This window comes from Chondrus crispus, genomic scaffold (assembly GCF_000350225.1).
Source record: "Chondrus crispus Stackhouse genomic scaffold, scaffold_240, whole genome shotgun sequence".
NCBI classification, from domain to species: domain Eukaryota; phylum Rhodophyta; class Florideophyceae; order Gigartinales; family Gigartinaceae; genus Chondrus; species Chondrus crispus.
This window is the reverse complement of record NW_005179125.1, coordinates 1-18,866: the sequence shown is the minus strand read 5'-3', so window position 1 is coordinate 18,866 and position 18,866 is coordinate 1. Positions and strand designations below refer to the sequence as shown.

The 18,866-nt window shown below is 52.6% G+C and overlaps 12 protein-coding genes; 7 read left to right on the top strand and 5 right to left on the bottom strand.

Moving 5' to 3' along the window:
* Positions 1-1,241: 1,241 nt before the first annotated feature.
* Positions 1,242-1,532, bottom strand: CHC_T00004679001 (hypothetical protein). Its single transcript, XM_005716114.1, has one exon. It carries the CDS (start codon positions 1,530-1,532, stop codon positions 1,242-1,244), a length of 291 nt encoding a protein of 96 aa, XP_005716171.1.
* A 130-nt stretch (positions 1,533-1,662) lies between these two features.
* Positions 1,663-3,585, top strand: CHC_T00004678001 (hypothetical protein). XM_005716113.1 is given in 3 exon segments: positions 1,663-2,209; positions 2,427-3,259; positions 3,260-3,585. 2 exon segments carry the CDS (start codon positions 1,663-1,665, stop codon positions 3,257-3,259), a joined length of 1,380 nt encoding a protein of 459 aa, XP_005716170.1. The 3' UTR covers positions 3,260-3,585.
* A 934-nt stretch (positions 3,586-4,519) lies between these two features.
* CHC_T00009571001 (Dehydrogenase/reductase SDR family member 4) lies at positions 4,520-5,302 on the top strand. The gene has a single exon (XM_005716112.1). The coding sequence runs from the start codon at positions 4,520-4,522 to the stop codon at positions 5,300-5,302; it is 783 nt and encodes a 260-aa protein (XP_005716169.1).
* A 317-nt stretch (positions 5,303-5,619) lies between these two features.
* On the top strand, positions 5,620-5,769 carry CHC_T00004677001 (hypothetical protein). Its single transcript, XM_005716111.1, has one exon. It carries the CDS (start codon positions 5,620-5,622, stop codon positions 5,767-5,769), a length of 150 nt encoding a protein of 49 aa, XP_005716168.1.
* Positions 5,770-6,655: 886 nt separating this feature from the next.
* CHC_T00004676001 (hypothetical protein) lies at positions 6,656-8,740 on the top strand. Its single transcript, XM_005716110.1, has one exon. It carries the CDS (start codon positions 6,656-6,658, stop codon positions 8,738-8,740), a length of 2,085 nt encoding a protein of 694 aa, XP_005716167.1.
* A 546-nt stretch (positions 8,741-9,286) lies between these two features.
* On the top strand, positions 9,287-10,534 carry CHC_T00004675001 (hypothetical protein). Its single transcript, XM_005716109.1, has one exon. It carries the CDS (start codon positions 9,287-9,289, stop codon positions 10,532-10,534), a length of 1,248 nt encoding a protein of 415 aa, XP_005716166.1.
* An 80-nt stretch (positions 10,535-10,614) lies between these two features.
* Positions 10,615-12,123, bottom strand: CHC_T00004674001 (hypothetical protein). Its single transcript, XM_005716108.1, has one exon. It carries the CDS (start codon positions 12,121-12,123, stop codon positions 10,615-10,617), a length of 1,509 nt encoding a protein of 502 aa, XP_005716165.1.
* Positions 12,124-12,411: 288 nt separating this feature from the next.
* Positions 12,412-12,564, top strand: CHC_T00004673001 (hypothetical protein). The gene has a single exon (XM_005716107.1). It carries the CDS (start codon positions 12,412-12,414, stop codon positions 12,562-12,564), a length of 153 nt encoding a protein of 50 aa, XP_005716164.1.
* Positions 12,565-12,577: 13 nt separating this feature from the next.
* CHC_T00004672001 (hypothetical protein) lies at positions 12,578-12,721 on the bottom strand. The gene has a single exon (XM_005716106.1). It carries the CDS (start codon positions 12,719-12,721, stop codon positions 12,578-12,580), a length of 144 nt encoding a protein of 47 aa, XP_005716163.1.
* On the bottom strand, positions 12,721-14,081 carry CHC_T00004671001 (hypothetical protein). XM_005716105.1 is given in 2 exon segments: positions 12,721-12,803; positions 12,804-14,081. The coding sequence occupies 1 exon segment, from the start codon at positions 14,079-14,081 to the stop codon at positions 12,804-12,806; it is 1,278 nt and encodes a 425-aa protein (XP_005716162.1). The 3' UTR covers positions 12,721-12,803.
* A 644-nt stretch (positions 14,082-14,725) lies between these two features.
* CHC_T00004670001 (hypothetical protein) lies at positions 14,726-17,293 on the top strand. The gene has a single exon (XM_005716104.1). It carries the CDS (start codon positions 14,726-14,728, stop codon positions 17,291-17,293), a length of 2,568 nt encoding a protein of 855 aa, XP_005716161.1.
* Positions 17,294-17,664: 371 nt separating this feature from the next.
* On the bottom strand, positions 17,665-18,841 carry CHC_T00004669001 (hypothetical protein). XM_005716103.1 is given in 2 exon segments: positions 17,665-17,857; positions 17,858-18,841. 1 exon segment carries the CDS (start codon positions 18,839-18,841, stop codon positions 17,858-17,860), a length of 984 nt encoding a protein of 327 aa, XP_005716160.1. The 3' UTR covers positions 17,665-17,857.
* Between the last annotated feature and the right edge of the window lie 25 nt (positions 18,842-18,866).

Below are 18,866 nucleotides of genomic sequence, written 5' to 3'. Positions count from 1 at the left end.
ATCGGCTGCGACGCGGCGGGAAGGCCTGGGGTGTGGGAGGACGCAGTTCCGCACGAGAGCCTGCTACCTTCTCCTGCGGATGGTGACGGCAGTGCTCGTGAAGGGTCACCTTCGCATGAACGTGGACATGCATAACTTGGTACCGTCGTGCCATCGATGCTATTCTTCGGTGCACACCCTCAAAGAGAAGTGGAACGGCGCGGGGGCTTATCCAGAGAGGGGCGGAGGAGAGAATTCCTCGGACAACTGGGGCAGGCAGGACGAGTACGAGGTCGGACGTCGTACTCGGTGAGAGCCTCAGACTATCAATCATCAGTTGTACAGTTGTACAGCTGTACAAGTGTACAACAACAATGCAGATCATGAAGTTTGATCTCCTGTTCATAACTGTACAAGTATAAGAGAGAACAATATAGTGGCGGGGGTGAGGGGTTAGCAATGGATTGTTAAGCGGTTTGAATGGGGAAACGGGAGGGTGACGGCAGCTACCCTTCAAGGGTAGTAGTGTCGGCAGTCGGGGGGGAAGAAGGAGGGGGAAGACGGATTTGGAGCGACTGTAAGCGAAGGGGGAGTGTAAGTAGATGTTAGAAAGTACAGCGGTAGTGTGGAAGGGTCAATTGCGGGGGCGGGAAAGTAGTTGCGGCGGTTGGTTTACAGTTGTGTTTACATTTTTGCGCGGGGCGGGAGACTTGGCGGACACGGCGGAAAAGAAAGCGCATTTCTAGCGCAGCGGGCGGGACAGGAGCTCTCCGCACAGGTGGCACGGGGCCACAGTTTACGTGGCGCTTTACACCACGTATACAGTAGTGTGGCCAGTGGCATACTTTTTATTACTTTATGGGAATTAGTGTATGCCCATCCCCTATCATGTGAAAAAGAGAAAGAAAAAAAAATACTGTACGCAAAAGACTGTACGCAGAAGACTGGACCGCCGCGCGAGTGTACGTGGCGCTTTAAAGTGAACCACGTATAGTGTGGCCAGTAGCATACTGAAGGCAGAAGACTTGATAGCCGCTCGAGTATACGTGGCGATGTACACTATTTATAGTGTGGCCAATAGCATACTGTGCGCAGAAGACTTAACCGCCGCGCGACACGTCGAGGGGCGGTCAGGTCTTCTGGGCAAGCCAAGCGGCGCCGCACTGATTGGCCGCCCACGTCTTTCACCAGCAAGGCGCGCGCCATCTGTCCCTTGTTGCCATCCCCCATGCCCGCCAAGCCGCACCCGCCTCCCCGCCCACTTAACAAAGCCCCCCTTCCCCATCACAAACCCAACCGCAATTCCCCCTCGCAGCAACCCCCCCCCTTTCCCCAACCCTCTTCCCCGCAATGCGTCTCCGCTTCCCGCTTCTGGCAGCGCTGGCGGCCGCGCTGTGCGCGCCGGCGCGTGCGAACAGCTTCTTCCCGTGCCACCCGAGCAAGGCGGAGACGAACAACAACGTGGGGTGCGGCCGCGTCGTGATGCCGTCGGGCATCTGCCGCCGGTGCCCGCTGCGCCCGACGAACCGCGACGGCAGCTTCGCCGACTGCATGCGCATCTACGACACGGACGGCCCGGACTGCCGCGACGCCCTGTCCGAGTACGTCGCCGAGAACAAGTGCGACGTCGAGCGCTCGCGCGCCCTCAAGAGCCTCGTCGAGAAGGACGACCCCGACGCCCGCATGGTCCTCGACTACTTCCTCTACTCCGTGTGCGAGCAGTGCTGCGACTGCATCCCCATGGGCACGCGCCGGAGGGACTACGACGCCCTGGCGAGCGCACACTCGCCCGCCGACCCGACTCTGTGGAAGGAGGACCGCGGCAATTGCCCGGCACACGCACAGTTTGATGTGTGCAAGGTCCTGCCGAATGTCAGGTACTTTGCAAAGCCCGGCGACCCGGAGCTCGTCGCCCCGAAGATTTGCCCCAAGCTCAGGGAGTGGCAGAAAAGCCCCGAAGCTGCCGACTGGCCCGTCAATCCGGAAACCAATATCGAATCGGATGTGAGGCGCTTTCTTAATGGTATACTGGTCGCCACTGACTGTGACAATAAGCTCATCTGGGGGAGGTGCTACGAAATGGAGGATAAGCAGAGCAACCTCGACTTGCCAGAGGGCGCTGATCCGCCGGAAGTCCCAGTTATCACACGCCCTCCGACCACAACAGAGGCTACTACTACTACTACCACTACCACTACATCCACCACCACTACGGAACCCGAAGAAACGGGTAAGTCATTCGCATCCATTTTTACTCCACCCAATTCACACCCTCACGTCACCGTCACTGAGCCGTCCCTCCCTGCCATCGTCTCTGCCGTGGGGTCCACCATATCCCCCCACGCACCCCAATTCCACCCTACCTGCCTCGAATGCCGCTACTGACACCATTCCACTCGCGCACTCTAAATCTGCACTTCCATCTCCCGCCGAACTGCCCAACACAGGAACAACCCCAGCTTCTACGGATAGTGAAAGTACTGCTGAAGACGCCGAAGAGCCTATCGAGCCGGGGTCTGACCCAGGTACCGAATCGGACACCGACTCGGACTCTGCCACCGATCCGGACCCTGACCCGGACTCACCAGGCGAAGATGACCTTTCTGAGGAGTCCGGCTCTGACAACGACACGTCGGAAGACCCAGCCTCCGACGACTCGGGCGATGACACGTCCTCGACGAACTCTGGGACTTCGCCCGACTCCGAGCAAGGCACATCTTCGATCATCGAAGGCACCGCCTCTTGCTTCCCGGCCACATCTACGGTGGAGCTCGCGTCCGGCGCCCGCATCCCCATGTCCGACCTGCGCATCGGCCACTCGGTGCGCGTCTCTACGCACGCCTTCTCCCCGGTCTTCCTCTTCTCCCATCGCACATCCTCGTCCGCGCCGTCCTACATTCAAATCACACCAACCACTGGCAATCACACGCTCACTGTCACTTCAGGTCACTACCTGCACATTAACCGCCAACTCCTCCCCGCTGCTGCCGCCAAGGTCGGCGATCACATCCTGACCGCCGACCACGGATGGGCACCCGTCGCGGCCGTCCGAATAGTTCAAGCGAACGGGTTGTACAACCCGCATACCCTACAGGGAGACCTTGTCGTCGATGGTTTCGTCACCTCGACGTACACAACGGCCGTGCCAAGACGCATCGCTACCGGTCTGCTCGCGCCGCTGCGCGCCTTTTACCGGCACGGGCTCGTGTCGGAACGCCTGTTTGGCTCGTTCCTTGCAGACGGCTTCCGAAGCGGAATCCCTGCTAGTATCGAGTTGTAACGTTGAGACTGCTTAACCACACAAGTGCAACTTCGTATTTGTATACCACCAATTTTGACAGTAAACCCGTTTTCGAGTGGTTCCCCTTTAGTGTGTCTTAACAATCTTTTGTTTAAGAGCTAATAGCCGATGTGCGTATCACGAATTGCTCCCCTGATGAATTCTTGTGGACACCGTGAAATACCGTTCACGGGTCGTATGGAACTGTATCCGTCAATCGAGAAGACGGTAAGGGATGAGTGTGTAATCCAATGAAAACGAAAGGCCGTAAGTGCACCAGGGAGTACGTGTGGGTTGTCCACCGGCCTTGAGTGCGGATATTCCGCCGAGTGCTGATATGATGCCCGAGGCTTGCCGAGGACATCTTATTATTCGCACGAGGGCGTGGTGGGCAACGTGCTTGTCAACAGGGAGTGCGACAGCAATAAAGCATCAAAAAACTGCCTGGCACGGAATGCACTACATTCCATGCGAAGCAGTGCATTCAGTGCAGTGCAATATCACCATATTGCACCCAACCCAGTGCAATACCGCGATATTGCACCGGGCGGAGTGCATATCAGTCATATTACGGCGCATCCATATCGCACTCCCGGTTGACAAAGCATAAAGTCGTAAACTCTATCTTTGTCTCGCTGCCCCGCACAAGTTGACTGTCTTTCGGGAGATAAAACTGCTAGAAATGGTGAGCAGTGAGTCAACTCGGGAGCGACATACAACCGGGTCCACAACTTTCGGCGCTCCCCTCCGCTTTTCATAGATTGAGAATCAAGCTAAATATCACCTTCAGAAACACATGACCGTCGGCAGTCGGGCACACCCCTCCCTGATAAGACTTCTCAACGGAGCGCAGGATACCGCCCGAGTAGGTGAGACGGTGCTGTTCCCTTCAGCACAAGTCACAATAAGGTACACGTGTCTTTTGTACGCAACAAGGCACCAAAATTTGACAGGTACAGTAGCAGCGTGGCGTTGGGAACACCAAGACGTAGGTAATACAGCACTGCTTCATTCAGCACTTGAGAGAGCCCGACAGTTTATATCTATGAAGTAAACAAGAGCGAACCGGTGAGATTCCATCTCGAGATACCGTTGCCACTCCTTCTTGCGGGCGTACCCCCTGACTCCAATCGTCATCGTGGTGCAACTATGCTCAAAGCTCCCACCAGACAAGTCTACTTCATCGCGTGCACATTGTATAGTACTTAGGCCCTTGAACTTCCTAGCTTACCACTCCCCTTCCGCGGCAACCCAAGCATCATGCTCGAGAACAAGCCGCTCGCGGTGGTAACCGCCTCGACGGCCGGCATCGGCTTGTCAGCTGCGATGGCTCTCGCGAAGAGCGGCATGCACGTCGTCGTGAGCTCGCGAAAGGCAGAAAACGTTTCGCAAGCTGTCGCACTCATCAACGACGCTTACGGCCCCGACGCCGCCTCCGGTATTCCCTGTCATGTCGGAAATAAGGCAAACCGGGAAGCCTTGGTCGCCTTCGCCGCATCTCGATCCGCCCACATCCGAGCCCTCGTTCTCAATGCGGCGGTGTCCACCGCATACGGGCCCATATTTAACATTTCCGAGGACCAATGGGACAAAATGTTCGACATCAACTTGAAAGCAGCATTCTTTCTCGTCAAAGACTTTAACGACATGCTCACGGCGGGGTCGTCTGTCACGTTTATCACCTCTATAGCTGCGTATAACCCTATTCCTGGTCTGGGGGCCTACTCAATTACAAAGACAGCGTTGTTAGGAATGTGCAAAACACTCAGCGTCGAGCTCGCAAGGGATGGGATACGAGTCAATGCTATTGCTCCGGGACTCATTCAGACCAAGTTTTCAGAAAAGTTGTGGAAGCACAAAGACCAAGGGAAGGGCGAAGCTATGGAGTCAAACAAGATCTCAAAGTTTTTGCATATACCCATGAGGCGCATCGGTATGCCAAACGATATCGGGGGGGTTGTCGCTTTCCTAGTCTCAGAAGATGCCGCGTATATTACTGGTGAAACGATTGTTGTCGCGGGAGGAATAACGAGCAAGTTGTAGTCGCAGTCTCATGAACGTTATCGATGTAGCTGCTGAAGATTTCGTTGGCATCCGCTCGAGCTGCGCTGTCATCATCATGAAGGACAGCCTCATTGTTCCAAAGGGAGCTGAGTTAGGCCGACGGACCTCATCTTCGAGAACTCCTTGTCCATGTCAACACCCTTTGCGCAAGCAGTGTCATCTAAAACAACGCTTCACTTCTCGTCACAGGTGCTCAACACATTTCTCCTATCCATTTGTCCGCTTGCTTTCGCCATGCCTTGTAATAACGCCTTTTTTAGATTTCCTCGTCGTCCCATGCTGTTTGCAAGCGACACATGAAGAAATATTTTCCCACCAAGAAACATCTTGTTTTCCCGTCATACAATGAAAGACGACTTTTGCGGCACTTCAGGCGCTCGAGCCTGCCCGGCCTAGTCCGAGTAAAGAGGGCTACTTTTGCATCTGAAGATGATGGGGAACATTAACTTTTAGTTGCTCGGGTAGGTGTTCTTATATGATTCATACGAGATCAGAATCGAAACTCCTAATGTGTTGCCTGTGCGTCCCATGATGCAGCGGCTCGTGACAGTGCAGATTGAATTCCCGAAGACCTTCGTTTTCACCTGCTTCTTCGGCAGGTGCCTTCTGCTTTGCCCACCGTCTAATCCTTCAGGATTTCGTATTGGGTTATTCTCGATACATTGGTTCTTTGCAAGGATGCTTAGCTTGACGTGGTATCACTGCGCGTTCGTTCACAGCCTACATTTGGGAGGAGCTTATCTAATCCTCGCGACAACTTTCCCGGAGGCATCTGATTACAGACTCCTACAACCTCTCCAATTGCCATCACACGAATAACTTCAAATCAAGGCGCATGGGAATCATCCCTCGGACGTGCATTGCTCTTCGATGCGCAGACGATTCAGATTCATACCGTAGCAGATTAGACTCTTTCGCCGGCACCCTTGCATCAGGAGCTGTCACGAGTCTTTTCCATCTATTGTGAAAACATGGCTCAGGATTTTCTTTGCTTTCGTGCCACTAAGTCTGCGTTTCGGCTGACATCAATAAACTCCTCAAGGCATGATTTTACGTGTTGCGCTTAACAAGGACAAAGTCTTGTTTATGATATTTGTAAGTGGACCCTGTGGTGCGACTTGAAATTATTCGGAATTGGGAGATGGGCGGTGATGTTTCCATACTGCCTACGAAAAATTGTGATGTTATGAAATGTGTGCAACATGATGTTTCTGTCGAGAGGTCCACGGTGCTGTCGACAAAAACCACGGTGCTTTTAAAAACTGGCAGCAGGCCGTTGTCGGTTACAACTGTGTCTCACTGAAAATTTACGAAAGGCCAACGTATTGCAATATGGATCAAGAAGATGCACAAAAATCAGAAGATGTTCTCGACCTTTCGCAGCGACTGGTTGCTAAATTCACATTTCTTGCTAGCTATCTCTACGCTTCGAGAGTTACCATGGCTGCAGGTGGGCCAATTGGCGAAAGAATAAGGATAAGTAGTGGTCGACCAGACTGCTACATCATCGAGACGTGTGATGAAGCATCAGCAACAGACACCAGCGACAGGGAAGGTCGAATGTTCAGCACCACCAATATTCGGTCCTCACGTATGCGAAATCAACGTAGGCCTTCCCGCATTAGAAATCAAGCTTTGGCTACAGCCAAAAGGAAGTCCTCGGTGTCTTTGGCGCATGCTATTCAAGGTCTGTCTATATTTGGGCTATCTTTGCTGTTCATTTCTACCATATTCTTTCCCCTTCCTGGCGGGACTGAGCACGAACCTTACGGTGTTCTGCACAAATCGATTGTGCGAAAAAGGATTGAGGCGTTACGAGGCGAGCAATCTAGAAGCGCGGCTAGCATCAATGGAACCCGAGAACGAACACGAAGGAAATTGCAAAGTCCTCATCGGCGCAATAGAGTGAGAGGTACGAGTCGAACTCGAGACACAGCCCATCTTGACCACGCTGGGGTGAAAGCACCATTTGAAAAAGTGCAGCTTGATGGATTCAAAGATGCCTGGCGAGTTGGTTTGAGCGTGATTGCTATTCATTCAGAATGGACAAACCGTTTCGATATCCCGTGGCTGTTGTTACCGCGGATTACAACCCGCTCATTTGCCGAAAGCGGCTATAGAGTTCTTTACTCTCCCATGAAGGAGAAGGCAAGCGGAGGTATTGGACATGGTCTAACGGTCCTGAACGCGGAATTGTCAACCGCGATAACCCTCGGATTATCATACACACACAGGGTTGGGATATATGGTTCAATGAGTAGAGCACAGCCACTGGCAGTGGAGGATCTTTTCGGATGGGGAGCGAGGGAAGTGCCCAGGAAATTCATTCAAGACAAAGTGTGTGAAGTCACGCCATTATCCCATAAAACACCACCCGAACACGGGTCGGAAAGCTGTCCTGTATGTAGGACGATTCGAAAGGATTCACCGGTTCCAATAAGAAATATTGTAGAGGTACCGTCAATGATTTCCTATGGATGCACTTCTTGTCACAGGACACGCATTGCAGTCGGAAACTTTTTGGCTGAGCATGGAAAGAATCATACATTGTTCCAGATGTCACCGTCGAGATGCGACCGATCGCCAAAGTCGCCTGACTTTTCGCTCTCATACCGTTTCTTTTATTGGAAGTATTGGGATCTCCACGGAAACAGGACAATAGGTGGGCTACCAGTATCTGCTGTGAGAGAAGAGGGCAGAAAATGGACAGTTCCAGTGACGAAGCGAGGCCCTGTTAACTTGATCGAGGACGAGCTGAATATCGTTATCCATGCAAGACGGGGGGATTTCTTCACTCACACGAACAGAAAGATGGTTTCCGCGAAAGTGTTCGCAGCAGTTGCAAATAGGTCTATGGAGATTGTTCAAAAAGTTGGGGGTATCTTTTCCGAAATGCCGGTGGCAATCATCTTGTACTCTGAGGGAAGAGAGCGAAATGGAACAGTTGGTGAGTTGCACGAGCAAAGCGCCCTGAGCAAGGAGTTCGTGGACACTGATGGGACGATTCGCGACGCAATATGGTTACACAGCTTGTTCATGCCCTGTGAAGCCAGCCTTACAGGGAACAGCTCGCATACGGATCGTGCAGTGGGAAGCAGCTATCCGAACGGGTTGCGGGTGGAGACGCGAATCTCGAGTGACGTCGTGCACGCAATTCATGAAATGGCTGCCGCGGACATTTTCATCGGCAGCGCATCTGATCTGTCGCAGTACGCCGTTCGTGTCATCTCGAGAGCAGGAATGCAAATACTGCCGGAATATCAGGGGGCAATGGGGCAATGCTGCGCTACTAGATTCGATGTCGAGTCTGGAAGGGTCCTGAAGAGTAGTCTGGAAGAGTACTGGAGACTTTACTCGATTGCAAATGAGGAAAGCGCAATTAGGTCTATGAAAGAGGCGTCATCTGTACTAGACTAACTGACAGGCATGAACGGCGATCTTGAGCTTGCTTGTAGCCGGAACATAACGATACAATCCATCTCCCATATGCAATGTACTCCAATCCGCCCAACGTAGCCATCTGCATGCTCTGCGTTTCCCACTCAGTTTATCATATATCCTTCGGTGGTACCCAAGGGTACTCCATTCGTTGAGAAGGACAAGGATCTCGTTCATGCGAACAAAGGGCAATTGAATGCCGGTTGATGGGCACCTGCTTTGGTACTGTTGCAGATTTTGGGTTCCCCCGTTTCTGAGGATTTCAAAATTGATGACCTGACGAGCTGATTTTGCGTTGCTGTACGAAGCAATTAATGGGCTCCGATTCGTCGATCTTTCAGATGTGCTTCCCAGTCCTTATAGAGCAGCCCGCCCGTCCTGGCTGGCCCAAAGCCCAAGCCTCGGCCGGTCGAACAAGGACAAGTTTCCACTGACATCCTCCATTCGAGCTTGGGCCACCCACGAAGCCACCTGGTAGCTCTCACAGACTCGTTCGGCAAAACCTATCGACGAAATCATTCGCCCATGATACCGAGAAAATCATCTTTTCGACCTTCCCGCCGACAAAGAGCCCGGCGGAAGGAACACTCACGTCAAACGAAAACACCACATGTCAGTTCTCCTCACCAGCTTCTTGAAAGGCCACTTGTGAAATCCATGGTCCACGCGGCCTCCCCATCATATCGAGAATGTTCTCCTGCCAGACCGGCAACACCACTCGTTTTAACAGTCACACTGCTCTTGCTTGTCCTTCTGGCGTCTAAGGACCAAGACCATCGACGACGCTTGCATACCAGACATCTACATACTCTTGGAGATGCCACTGCTGCCGTCGAGGCAGTTCAGCAGAGGGTTAGATGGAATAGTGACTACAGAAGTCGTCTGCTCGCAGCCCATTCCGCGGGTCGAAGTCAGTCAACAGAAGTCTTCCTAAGATGGCTTCATATTCCGAAGACGGGAACGTCCTTTGTAAACACGCTTGTTCGATGGGGATGCACAAACGTGGCAGCTGAGACATTTGTTGTGCCGAGGAAAGAGCGCCCGCAAGAAATGCATCTGGCGCTTCCAGAGACCCTCTCGTGGGACTGGCTCTTTAAGAATCAATCGGGGAGGGGGTGGTTGAGAACTCATTGTCGGGAAAGACTTGTCACTCACCATCCAATTACGGGTTCGCTTCATTACTCACTGTATATGCATCGCGCGTTGAAAAACTGGGAGACTGTGAATGCCGTCGCTTTCTTCAGATTACCGTTACAACGCATGTATTCCAATTACATGCACCTTAGCCTGCACTATAATGAAAGTCGAGAGCCACGGGAAAGTCTGCAAAGCTTCTTGACAAAGAAGCAATTTTGGTCGCAGCAAACCAAGATGTTGCTCGGCAGACATTACCGAGATCCGCGTCCCGTGTCGATGGTGGATGCGCAGAAGGCAGTTTTGATTGTTAAGGAGAGCCTGATGTTCGTCGGATTAACAGAGGAGTTCGTGCTTTCTTGTCGATTGTTTCACGCCACGTTCGGCGGCGTTCCACATCGTGCCCAGTTCGAGAACATTCGTCCTGGAATCTCCAGGTACAACTCTTCAGTGACTACGTCAAGTTCTTTCCGGTACAGTGAGAGCCAGTTTGAAGGCTGGTCAGATGCGGCGGATGAGCTTGTGTATCAGGCAGCGAAAGTGCGATTTTGGAGCGATGTGAAGCAGTTAAAGGCGAAGATCGAGGTAGATGGACTTGGTGAGGTTGTTGTACAGACTAACCATCTAACTAATAAATAAATTCTTGTCGGTCGGTCCAAGCCCACTCATCTGACTTGTGCAAGTCACAATTATTGTCTGCAAGCAGACAATAATCCAGGTCAGACGAGTCGTGACGCCAGCACCCCAAAACATATAAGAATCACGTAGTTTTCCCACCAACGCCTTGGTGGAATGGGTGCAAGGGGCGGTGTCTCAGCGTTTTTGTGGACTAGCTGCCGAAATTCTGACAGAAACCGTTCGAGGAAGTCGGTGTTGTCCGCTAACACCGGCCTGCCAGAGGTTTCGTCAATTCTGCAATGATGGCTGTTCTCAAACACAACGATGGGAATGTGTAATGGTCTCCTCTTCCCATGCGCCTTCTGCAACAGTTCCCTCACGACTCTGATGCGGTCATACATCCACACGTCGAACGAAAGATCTCCAGGAGGAAGTTCTTGACCATGTGTAAGCACAACGATCGTCTTCTCTAGAACATGTCTCCCATAGATTCTTCTCAATCTCCGAGCTATCCTTTTCATCTTCTCCTCCTCCAAGTCATCCATGCGATCAACCAAGAGGACGTAATCTACAAACTCCCCCTGAACACTCTCCACAACCTCATCAAAATTGCCGTACTGCACGGAATACTTGATCGCCGACTCATCCGTATAATCCAAAATCTCCTCCATACTAGGCAATTCCAGGAACGTCACAGTCTTCCCGTCGACCTTGACATGACTTCGATCTACATTCGACTCGCCAGTCGGCGTGTCAACCTCAATGGGAACATCCGGAAACGTCAGGGCGCGCAAGTGCCTCAGTTTCCTAGCCGTTTCCTTTTCCCCAGGATCCATCTCCTCTTCCGCCGGAGCACACGAAAAGGCATGGCTCTCAACGCGTCCCACGCGACCGAGCAAGCGTGACACCGTCGCGGACTTTCCGCCGCCTTGAGTGCCCGCAACAGCGATGGTACACGTTTCCTCTCCATGGGCCTCTGCCATTCTGCGCAGAAGCCAGTCGCCAGCCCAGCTCTCGTTGAGCACACATTCGCGCCAGCCGACCTTCTCGGGCATTTGCAGAGGCGGCTGCGACGTGGCGACGGCAGCTTGCCACCCCTCCGGGTCGAGGGCGGCTGCGACTCGTGCCAACACATGCAACACGCGGGGCCATGAGCGTCGTAGGCGGAGGTCGTTCTCGGCCGGAATATCGTCGGAGTCAATGTGCAGGCCTTGGGCCGCCTGCCGGAAGACGGCGAGTTTGCGGCGAAAGTAGCGGCGGCACGGCTTGCCGACCGCGGCGCATAGGGCGGCACCGGTGGGAATCTCGTCGGGCGGGATGTCGTGAGATGTTAGCCATAAGTTGACAGCAGACTCTAGGCCGGGCAAGGGCACCGGCCCCAGCGGAGCGGAATGGGGGTGGACGGAATGACGGACAGCCGTAGGGGAGGGGTTGACGGGAAGGATCTGGTCTTCTCCGTCGAGGATGGGATGCACGGAGAGATGGAAGGTGGAGTCGGAGCAGTCAGACTGGGGTGGACGGCCAAGCAGAGAGAGCAAGCGGGCATTTTCGCGACGGAAGGAGTTTGTGGGAGACTGTTCGGGTGGCTCGGGAGGTTTGGCCGAGGCCATCGTTCGAAGCCAGCAGACGATGCGGTTGGACTTGCCTACTTCAATATATTGTGCATTTCTCCGGAACCTCTTTTCAGCTCTAATGCTAGTCGTGAACACACAAGTCAACTGGCGTTAACAAAGCCCTTGTAGATGCAACGCCGCATCCCATCTAACGGGTAACCGAGAGCTTTGCAACGACCCTGGTGGTGGATCAATCGAAGTTGATATCGACCTCCTGCTGATCCGAAAAATGTGAACGGGAAGTGTAGATCAAATTTACGATGTTTTCTAACAGGACTGCGACGTATGTATATTTTCGCATGTATTTTCCAATGTTTTCCACAATTGCAGCCGAAACTTTTCGGCTCCGGCAGTATAAATACCCATCGTCGACGGCGTCCTCCTTGGAAAAAGAAGGCAGATCAAAAAGCACGGCTGCCATATTCGTCACGGCGATAGCCCAGCTTCGGCATTATGGGCTATCGCTGCAAATGGAGAGCCAAGAGCGACGACTGATACACCAACCCTCAGGAAGCCCGACATCGATCTCCCATCCGAGTTCGGGCGTCGAATTGGGTCGGACAAACCAGAAACATACCAAAACGCAAACCATCATCTTTAACACAAAACTTTTTACTCCTGTTCGCCGTCGAACAACCTCCTCAACTTCTGCCCCTCTTTTGCAGTTGCCGACGGCCTTAGGCCGCTTCCCCTTCTTCCTCGCTCTCCTCCTCTGCCGTCTCCAACCATTTGACGAATGGGATCATCTGTTCGCGTATAATGTTGCTACTTGCGGCCGATCCCTTCTCCAATCTCATTCCCCGACGGAACCATCTCAGGATGGCCTCCTCAACAAGCACGTCCTTCCGATACAGTAGATTAATAACGTCGCAAAAGACGGCAATCTTGAGCAGTTCCATGTCTGCCGACACGTAGGCCTGTACTTGTTGAATAAGTACTATTTGCATAGCCCCACTTGCGCATACCTGTTCCAACAACGGCGCACCCTTCTGCGTGGCCATGAGCAGTGCCGTACGGTTCTGCTGCGTCTTACGCGACATGTTGACAGACATGACGACGCCCGCCCAGGCGGCGTGCACGCTCTCTGTCTCTGTCAGGCCGGTCTCCTCGCGTGTAGTCTTGACAAACTGAACCACCTCCTCTATGGGGACAGCGCCCAGGCGCTCCAGGCGCTCGGAGATGCCGTCGCGAAGCGTGCGGATTTTGTCAGCCTTGACTCGTCGCTCATTCTGCTCCACCAGCTTGTCCAAGCCTAGAGCGGCGAAATGTTCCGACAAGGCGTCTGCGGAGCGCGATCCGGATGGCATCATGTTTACCATAGTGCCGGTATCAATACCGGCAGATTTGAGTAGGGCCATGAGCTTGTCGATGGACTGGTTGTTCTGCTCGAGGAAAGAAGTGATGATGGCGGTCATGAAGTCAAGGGCGATTCCGGAAGCGATTGCACTCTGAGATGACAGGGATTTGAGGACGACCGGAGAAAGCATCTGGCGTTCCAGCATGGACGCGATAGCGACAGCGAGATTCGCGCGCGGGACTTCCTCGAAAACAGCCAGACACGAAAGCAGTTTTGTAAAGACAAGATCATATCTCGCACGCAAAAAGGGCTTGCGACGCATGAGCTGATGCATGATGTCGACGACGGCCAGGACGGCGTCTGAGTTCTTCGCGGCGAAGACGCAGTGCTCTGTCGGGGGTGGATTGGTTCGGACTGCCCCGCCGGGCTCGACGATGTTTCCCGCAAGCATGACTTCGCAAAAGACCTCCCCGTAACGGTGGTAGTCAAACTCATCGCTGGAAAGTGGCGATATGATGGTCGCCGAGATGCCGTGCTTTTCTAGCTCCTCGAAGAGACGTGTGCGGAATGTGTCGGGATCAAGCTTGGTTTGGATGTTGCGCTTGCGCGTCTTAGGCACACCCGTGCCAAGGGTGGGGCGGAGTTCCTTGGATGCCATGGTAGAGAGTGATTAGGTCTTGATGAACGGGCTGTTGCAGATATTTTGATGCGAGTGGGAGAGGGTGGGCGCGGAGGGGATTTGAGTTTGGGTGAGTATCAAGGACGGAAGACGAAAAGAAGCGTTTTTCGCCGTGTCTAACGGCGGCAGCAGCGAAGTTAATTTTAACTTCTCGGGGCGTTGGGCACCGACCGGCTCCGCGACAGCGGTGCGCCACGTGTGACACGCGTGATACTGCAAGCCGTGGAAATATTGTAATTACATAATTTGATATTCGAGTTTACAATTGATTCGTTTTATCACACGTGTACAGCTATACAAATTTGTTTTTCTAAAATGAAAGAGGTATGCGGAACAGCCAATGAAAATGCATATATGAATTCGCAGAAACGTAACGGGTGGCGCATCGCGAGGCGACACACACATGCACCCAAGTCTCGAAACGGTCACACTTCCCGCCAGTGAGTTGACTTCCTAACTTCCATCTGCAATTTATCCATCTACCCTTTAACTTCTTCCTCCCACCCTGCTCCCCAACACCATCCGCACACAACCGACAATAAACATTTCACTTCTCCGGTTTCGCTCTCCACCTCCGTCCTCCTCTCCATTTCTATCTTCCTCTCCTTCACCCTTCCCCAGCGATGTCCGACCATAGTCCCCGCGGCGCGGGCGGTGCCCTCAACCTACGCCACTCCATCGCCCCGCGTGTCCTGGACAACTCGCTTCCCATGGCCACCCTCGTCTCTACCTCCCGCTTCTCCGTTCGTGTCGCCCCTCCGCGCCCTACATCTAACCGCACCCCCGACTCATCCATCCTCACCACCTTTGTCTGGCGTGACAAAGGAGTTCGCGTTTCTCTGGCCGGAAGCTTTGACGACTGGCGCAAACACGAGATGACGTTTGTCCCGGACGTCGGTTATCACATCCTCGTCACAGAGCTCCCGCCAGGCGAATATGTCTACAGGTTCGTCGTAGATGGACGCTGGAAAGTCGCAGAGGGCGACCCCAATCTCCAGGAGGATGAGTTTGGAGAGATGTCCCATTTTATCCACATCACCCATGAAAACGTCGCCACTGCTACGCCCAAGAGGTTTTCCACTGCCGTCGTCGCCCATGCAGACCCTTCTCTCCAAGCTCGTTCAGATGCTGTTATGACCCAGGGCGACAGTGATACTGAGTCTGAAGGGGAGGGCGATATCGAAGATGAAGTCGAGAATCGCCCGGATACCCCACCACTCCCACGGAAAAGAGGCGACGCAGCCTATATTGAGGATTACGACGATGACCCGTGCGGAGAACTGGACCTCCAGGCAGATGTCTTCGAGGCCATGAAGGACGTCGCAGAGACAACTACCGTCAAGGATGCGCCGCGCTCTCATACCAATGCCTCGAACAGCCAGACCAGCTGGACGGAGAGGAAGAACAAGGGGCTCTTTAAAAGAGGGCCTGGAGGAAGAATGCTTCGAAAGGTTTGGGGCATGCTCTTTGGAGATGCTAAAGAAACTAACAAGGACGAGCACCCCGAAGAAGAAAATTCTCGCCCCGCCCCGCCCACCAAGAATCAGAAGGCCCATGGAATGGCAAATAATGAGAATGCCCTAAGAAAGGGAATCAAGGTTTGGTTTCCGAGTGAGAAGAATTTTATCAAGGGCGTCAAGGGTCGCAAGGTGGAGCCTTCAGAAACCAACGAGGTTATCGATGTCGGGCAAAAAGCCCTCAAGTTACATCAGGTTGAAGACAATGCGAATACGAGACAAATGCTAGGTAAGACCCTTTTCGCCCAAGGCAAATACGATGCTGCCTTGGCCCTTTTCTCTCTTTCTGTCAAACTTCGAGAGGACAATGGGCTCAAGTATGCAAAAACAACAGCCATTGCACATACGGATGTCGCGAGCGCTTTCATTCACCTTGAAGATCTCAAGAATGCCGAGAAGCATCTTCGCATGGCATTAACCATTTACGCTAAGAAAACCTTCTCTGGGGGTCGATCACAGCTCGGTGACGTGCATTGCTTCCTGGGAGTGATCGGCGACATGAAGTCCGACCTCAGAATTGCAGAGCTGGCCTATAGGAAGGCTATTGGATTGTATGAGCAAAGCAAGAGCACAGGCGATAATCCCAACTACGCCACTGCTATTGACAACCTGAATGCAAACCTCCGTCGCCAAAAGGTAATGAAGAGACAGCCCCAGCCACCGAAATCCTCCGAAAACAAGCCCGGCGCCAAAACTAGCGCCACGCCTGGTTCGAATGGCTCTGCAGCAGTCCAACAGCGCCAAAACGGTGTTGCCCCTATCAAAACTTCTAATAGTCGTCCTGTACAACGAGCGCAGCCGCAGAAGCCGCCTCCTTCTAAGCGCACTCCTCCCCGCAGACCTTTGGATCCATCGAGACCAGCGCCGCGAACTGGCGAAAGCACACGAGGAATTCTAAAGCCCATTCAACGAGTCGACAACGAAACAGCCCCTGTGGCTGTAAACCCCACGGCCCCGACTCCGACGCAAGCTACTGCACAGAAGACTGCTTTGAATAAGAGGCAGAGTAGGCACCCGACGAGTTGGAAGGATCTCGCCAACACCGCTAGAGCATCCATGCCCCAGCATCCACCACAGGAGAACCTTTCAGACTCAGAGGACGACGAAGAACCGGCTGCAGGATCGTATGAGGAAATGAGCCGGTCCTGGCACAAGGACGCTCGAAAGTTGCTCTACAAGGGACAATTTAAAGAAGCCATCGACCTTTACACTCTGGCAATATACACCAGAAAGCGTCATGGGCCGTGGGGTACAAGGGAGAACGCAGAAACGCTCGTTGAGTATGCAAGGGCGTTGTTCGCTACGAAAGAATTGGCAGAGTCAGTCACAATCCTAAGAGATGCAGTGTCCATTCTTGAAGCCATGGATGTGCAAAAACATGGCATGCTTCTCGGCGAGGTTTGGGGTAATCTAGGAAGCGTCCTAGATCGCGTAAATGGACACCACAGTGAGGCCCTTACGGCTCATTGCGCAGGGATGGTCGCCTATGGAAAGAGTGGTATGTCTACCGACGACGGAAAGTGGATGAAGGCATGGAAGGGCCTTTGTGTGAGCTTGAAAATGAATGAAGGTTCGACAAGCAAAACTACTGATGAGCTATGGCAGTCCATTGATCTTCAAATCAGAGGAGTGACTCCTATGACAAAGGTCGCTGCCGTGGTTCTCAGAAAGTAGAGGATCTCGGAAGATTCGAATGTTAGATTTTGTATGAGGGTTTCTGTTTCTCCGCTATGATCGTGCTGGTTGGCTAAGGCTAATACATGCCGAGGACGGGAGACGACGAAATTCAAGCAATGCCTTTCTATTGAAAACTACAACTATGACCTTTGAAGACAGCTTGCCTGAGACTCGTTTTCAGTTTTCAGATATCAGAAAAGACTGCTGAATGGGCTTCCCAATTCTGTCTCTTGAGAAAAGATAAATAAAATAAAAGCTCCCACTGGTCGGGATTGATAACTGTACTTTCCTCTATTGCAGAGACAGATGAGTGAACCGCAAACATGGCTGTTCAAATAGAGAAAGAGAACTGCATCCTAGAAATGGTGTAACGGGCAAAAGGTAAAGTTTAAGGATGTTGAGGGAGATTCCTCGTTCGCTTCCACTTGTTTTAAACAAGTTACGCTTAAGGATATGACCTAGTTTCAATGGCAGGCTGTTTGTGGTCTCTCTATGCTACAAAATCCCGGCATGCCTTCAACAGCATGAGAGATGAGCGTGAAGTAACCCAACTCGCCTAACCTAGAAAGCTTCTTGTTGCTCTTGTAGTTTCACAAGACGTATTGTGAATGTTCTAGTGTCCCCTGACCCATTCTTTCCGCGAGCCTCCACGCGGACCTCGACCGTTCCAAAAACCGGGATCGGCCACGGTTTGAACTTTCCACGTGTGTCCCCCCAACAGGCGTAGGGTTCCATCCCCTCTCTCCTCACAAACGACTTATTGACGTAGAAGGTCACGAAACGGATTTTTCCAGATGTTAGGGCTACAAATGTAAAGTTCGAAATGTCCGGGTTTACGAATATCGGCATCATAAACTCCTCAGCCATTACTTCACTGTTATCTGTGTTGACCATTCTCAGTCCAAGGATCTTGACCGGCACGTCTTCTAGGCGTTTGATAGGTGTGGGAGAAGGGGCGATGCGGTGAGATGGCAAAGGTGAGGGAGAAGGAATGAGAGTAACATTCCTTGACATGGAGCCTTTGTGCGGACCAGACTTTTCAGATAATGCAGCCACTCCCTTCGACTCCCCGCGTTCTTGGTCTTTAAGCGAGTTTGCATAATCAATCCATTTCTGTATCGGTAAGGACGTCTGAGGTTTCAGAAATGCAGATGGCTTGATCGCCTTTCCCTTACGCCCCAAGCATGGCTCTTTCTCACATATGCCAACTGCGCCCACCGATGAATAGCAACTGTCGGGTTTACGAGTGTTCTCTCCAGGCTGAAACCGTGGCTCGCACTTGTCTTTCTTCTCGCCACCTTGAATTTGAACAAAGGAACAACTATAGTAGTCGCCAAAGAGAGAGCTGCCCATACTCAGGCCACCAAACCAAGCCCACGAAAGAACGTAATCGCCATCCGGATAGCACTTGGGGATTTCCACTTTCGCCTGATATAGCAAGGTATCCGTTCCACAACCCTGCTTCTCCTCGATATCGCACGTATGGCTGCCAGATTCGAAGCATGAATATCTGAAAGCCAATTCGCTGTGTGCTTGCCTGTTCATTCTCATTCCGTTGGGAACTAGACTA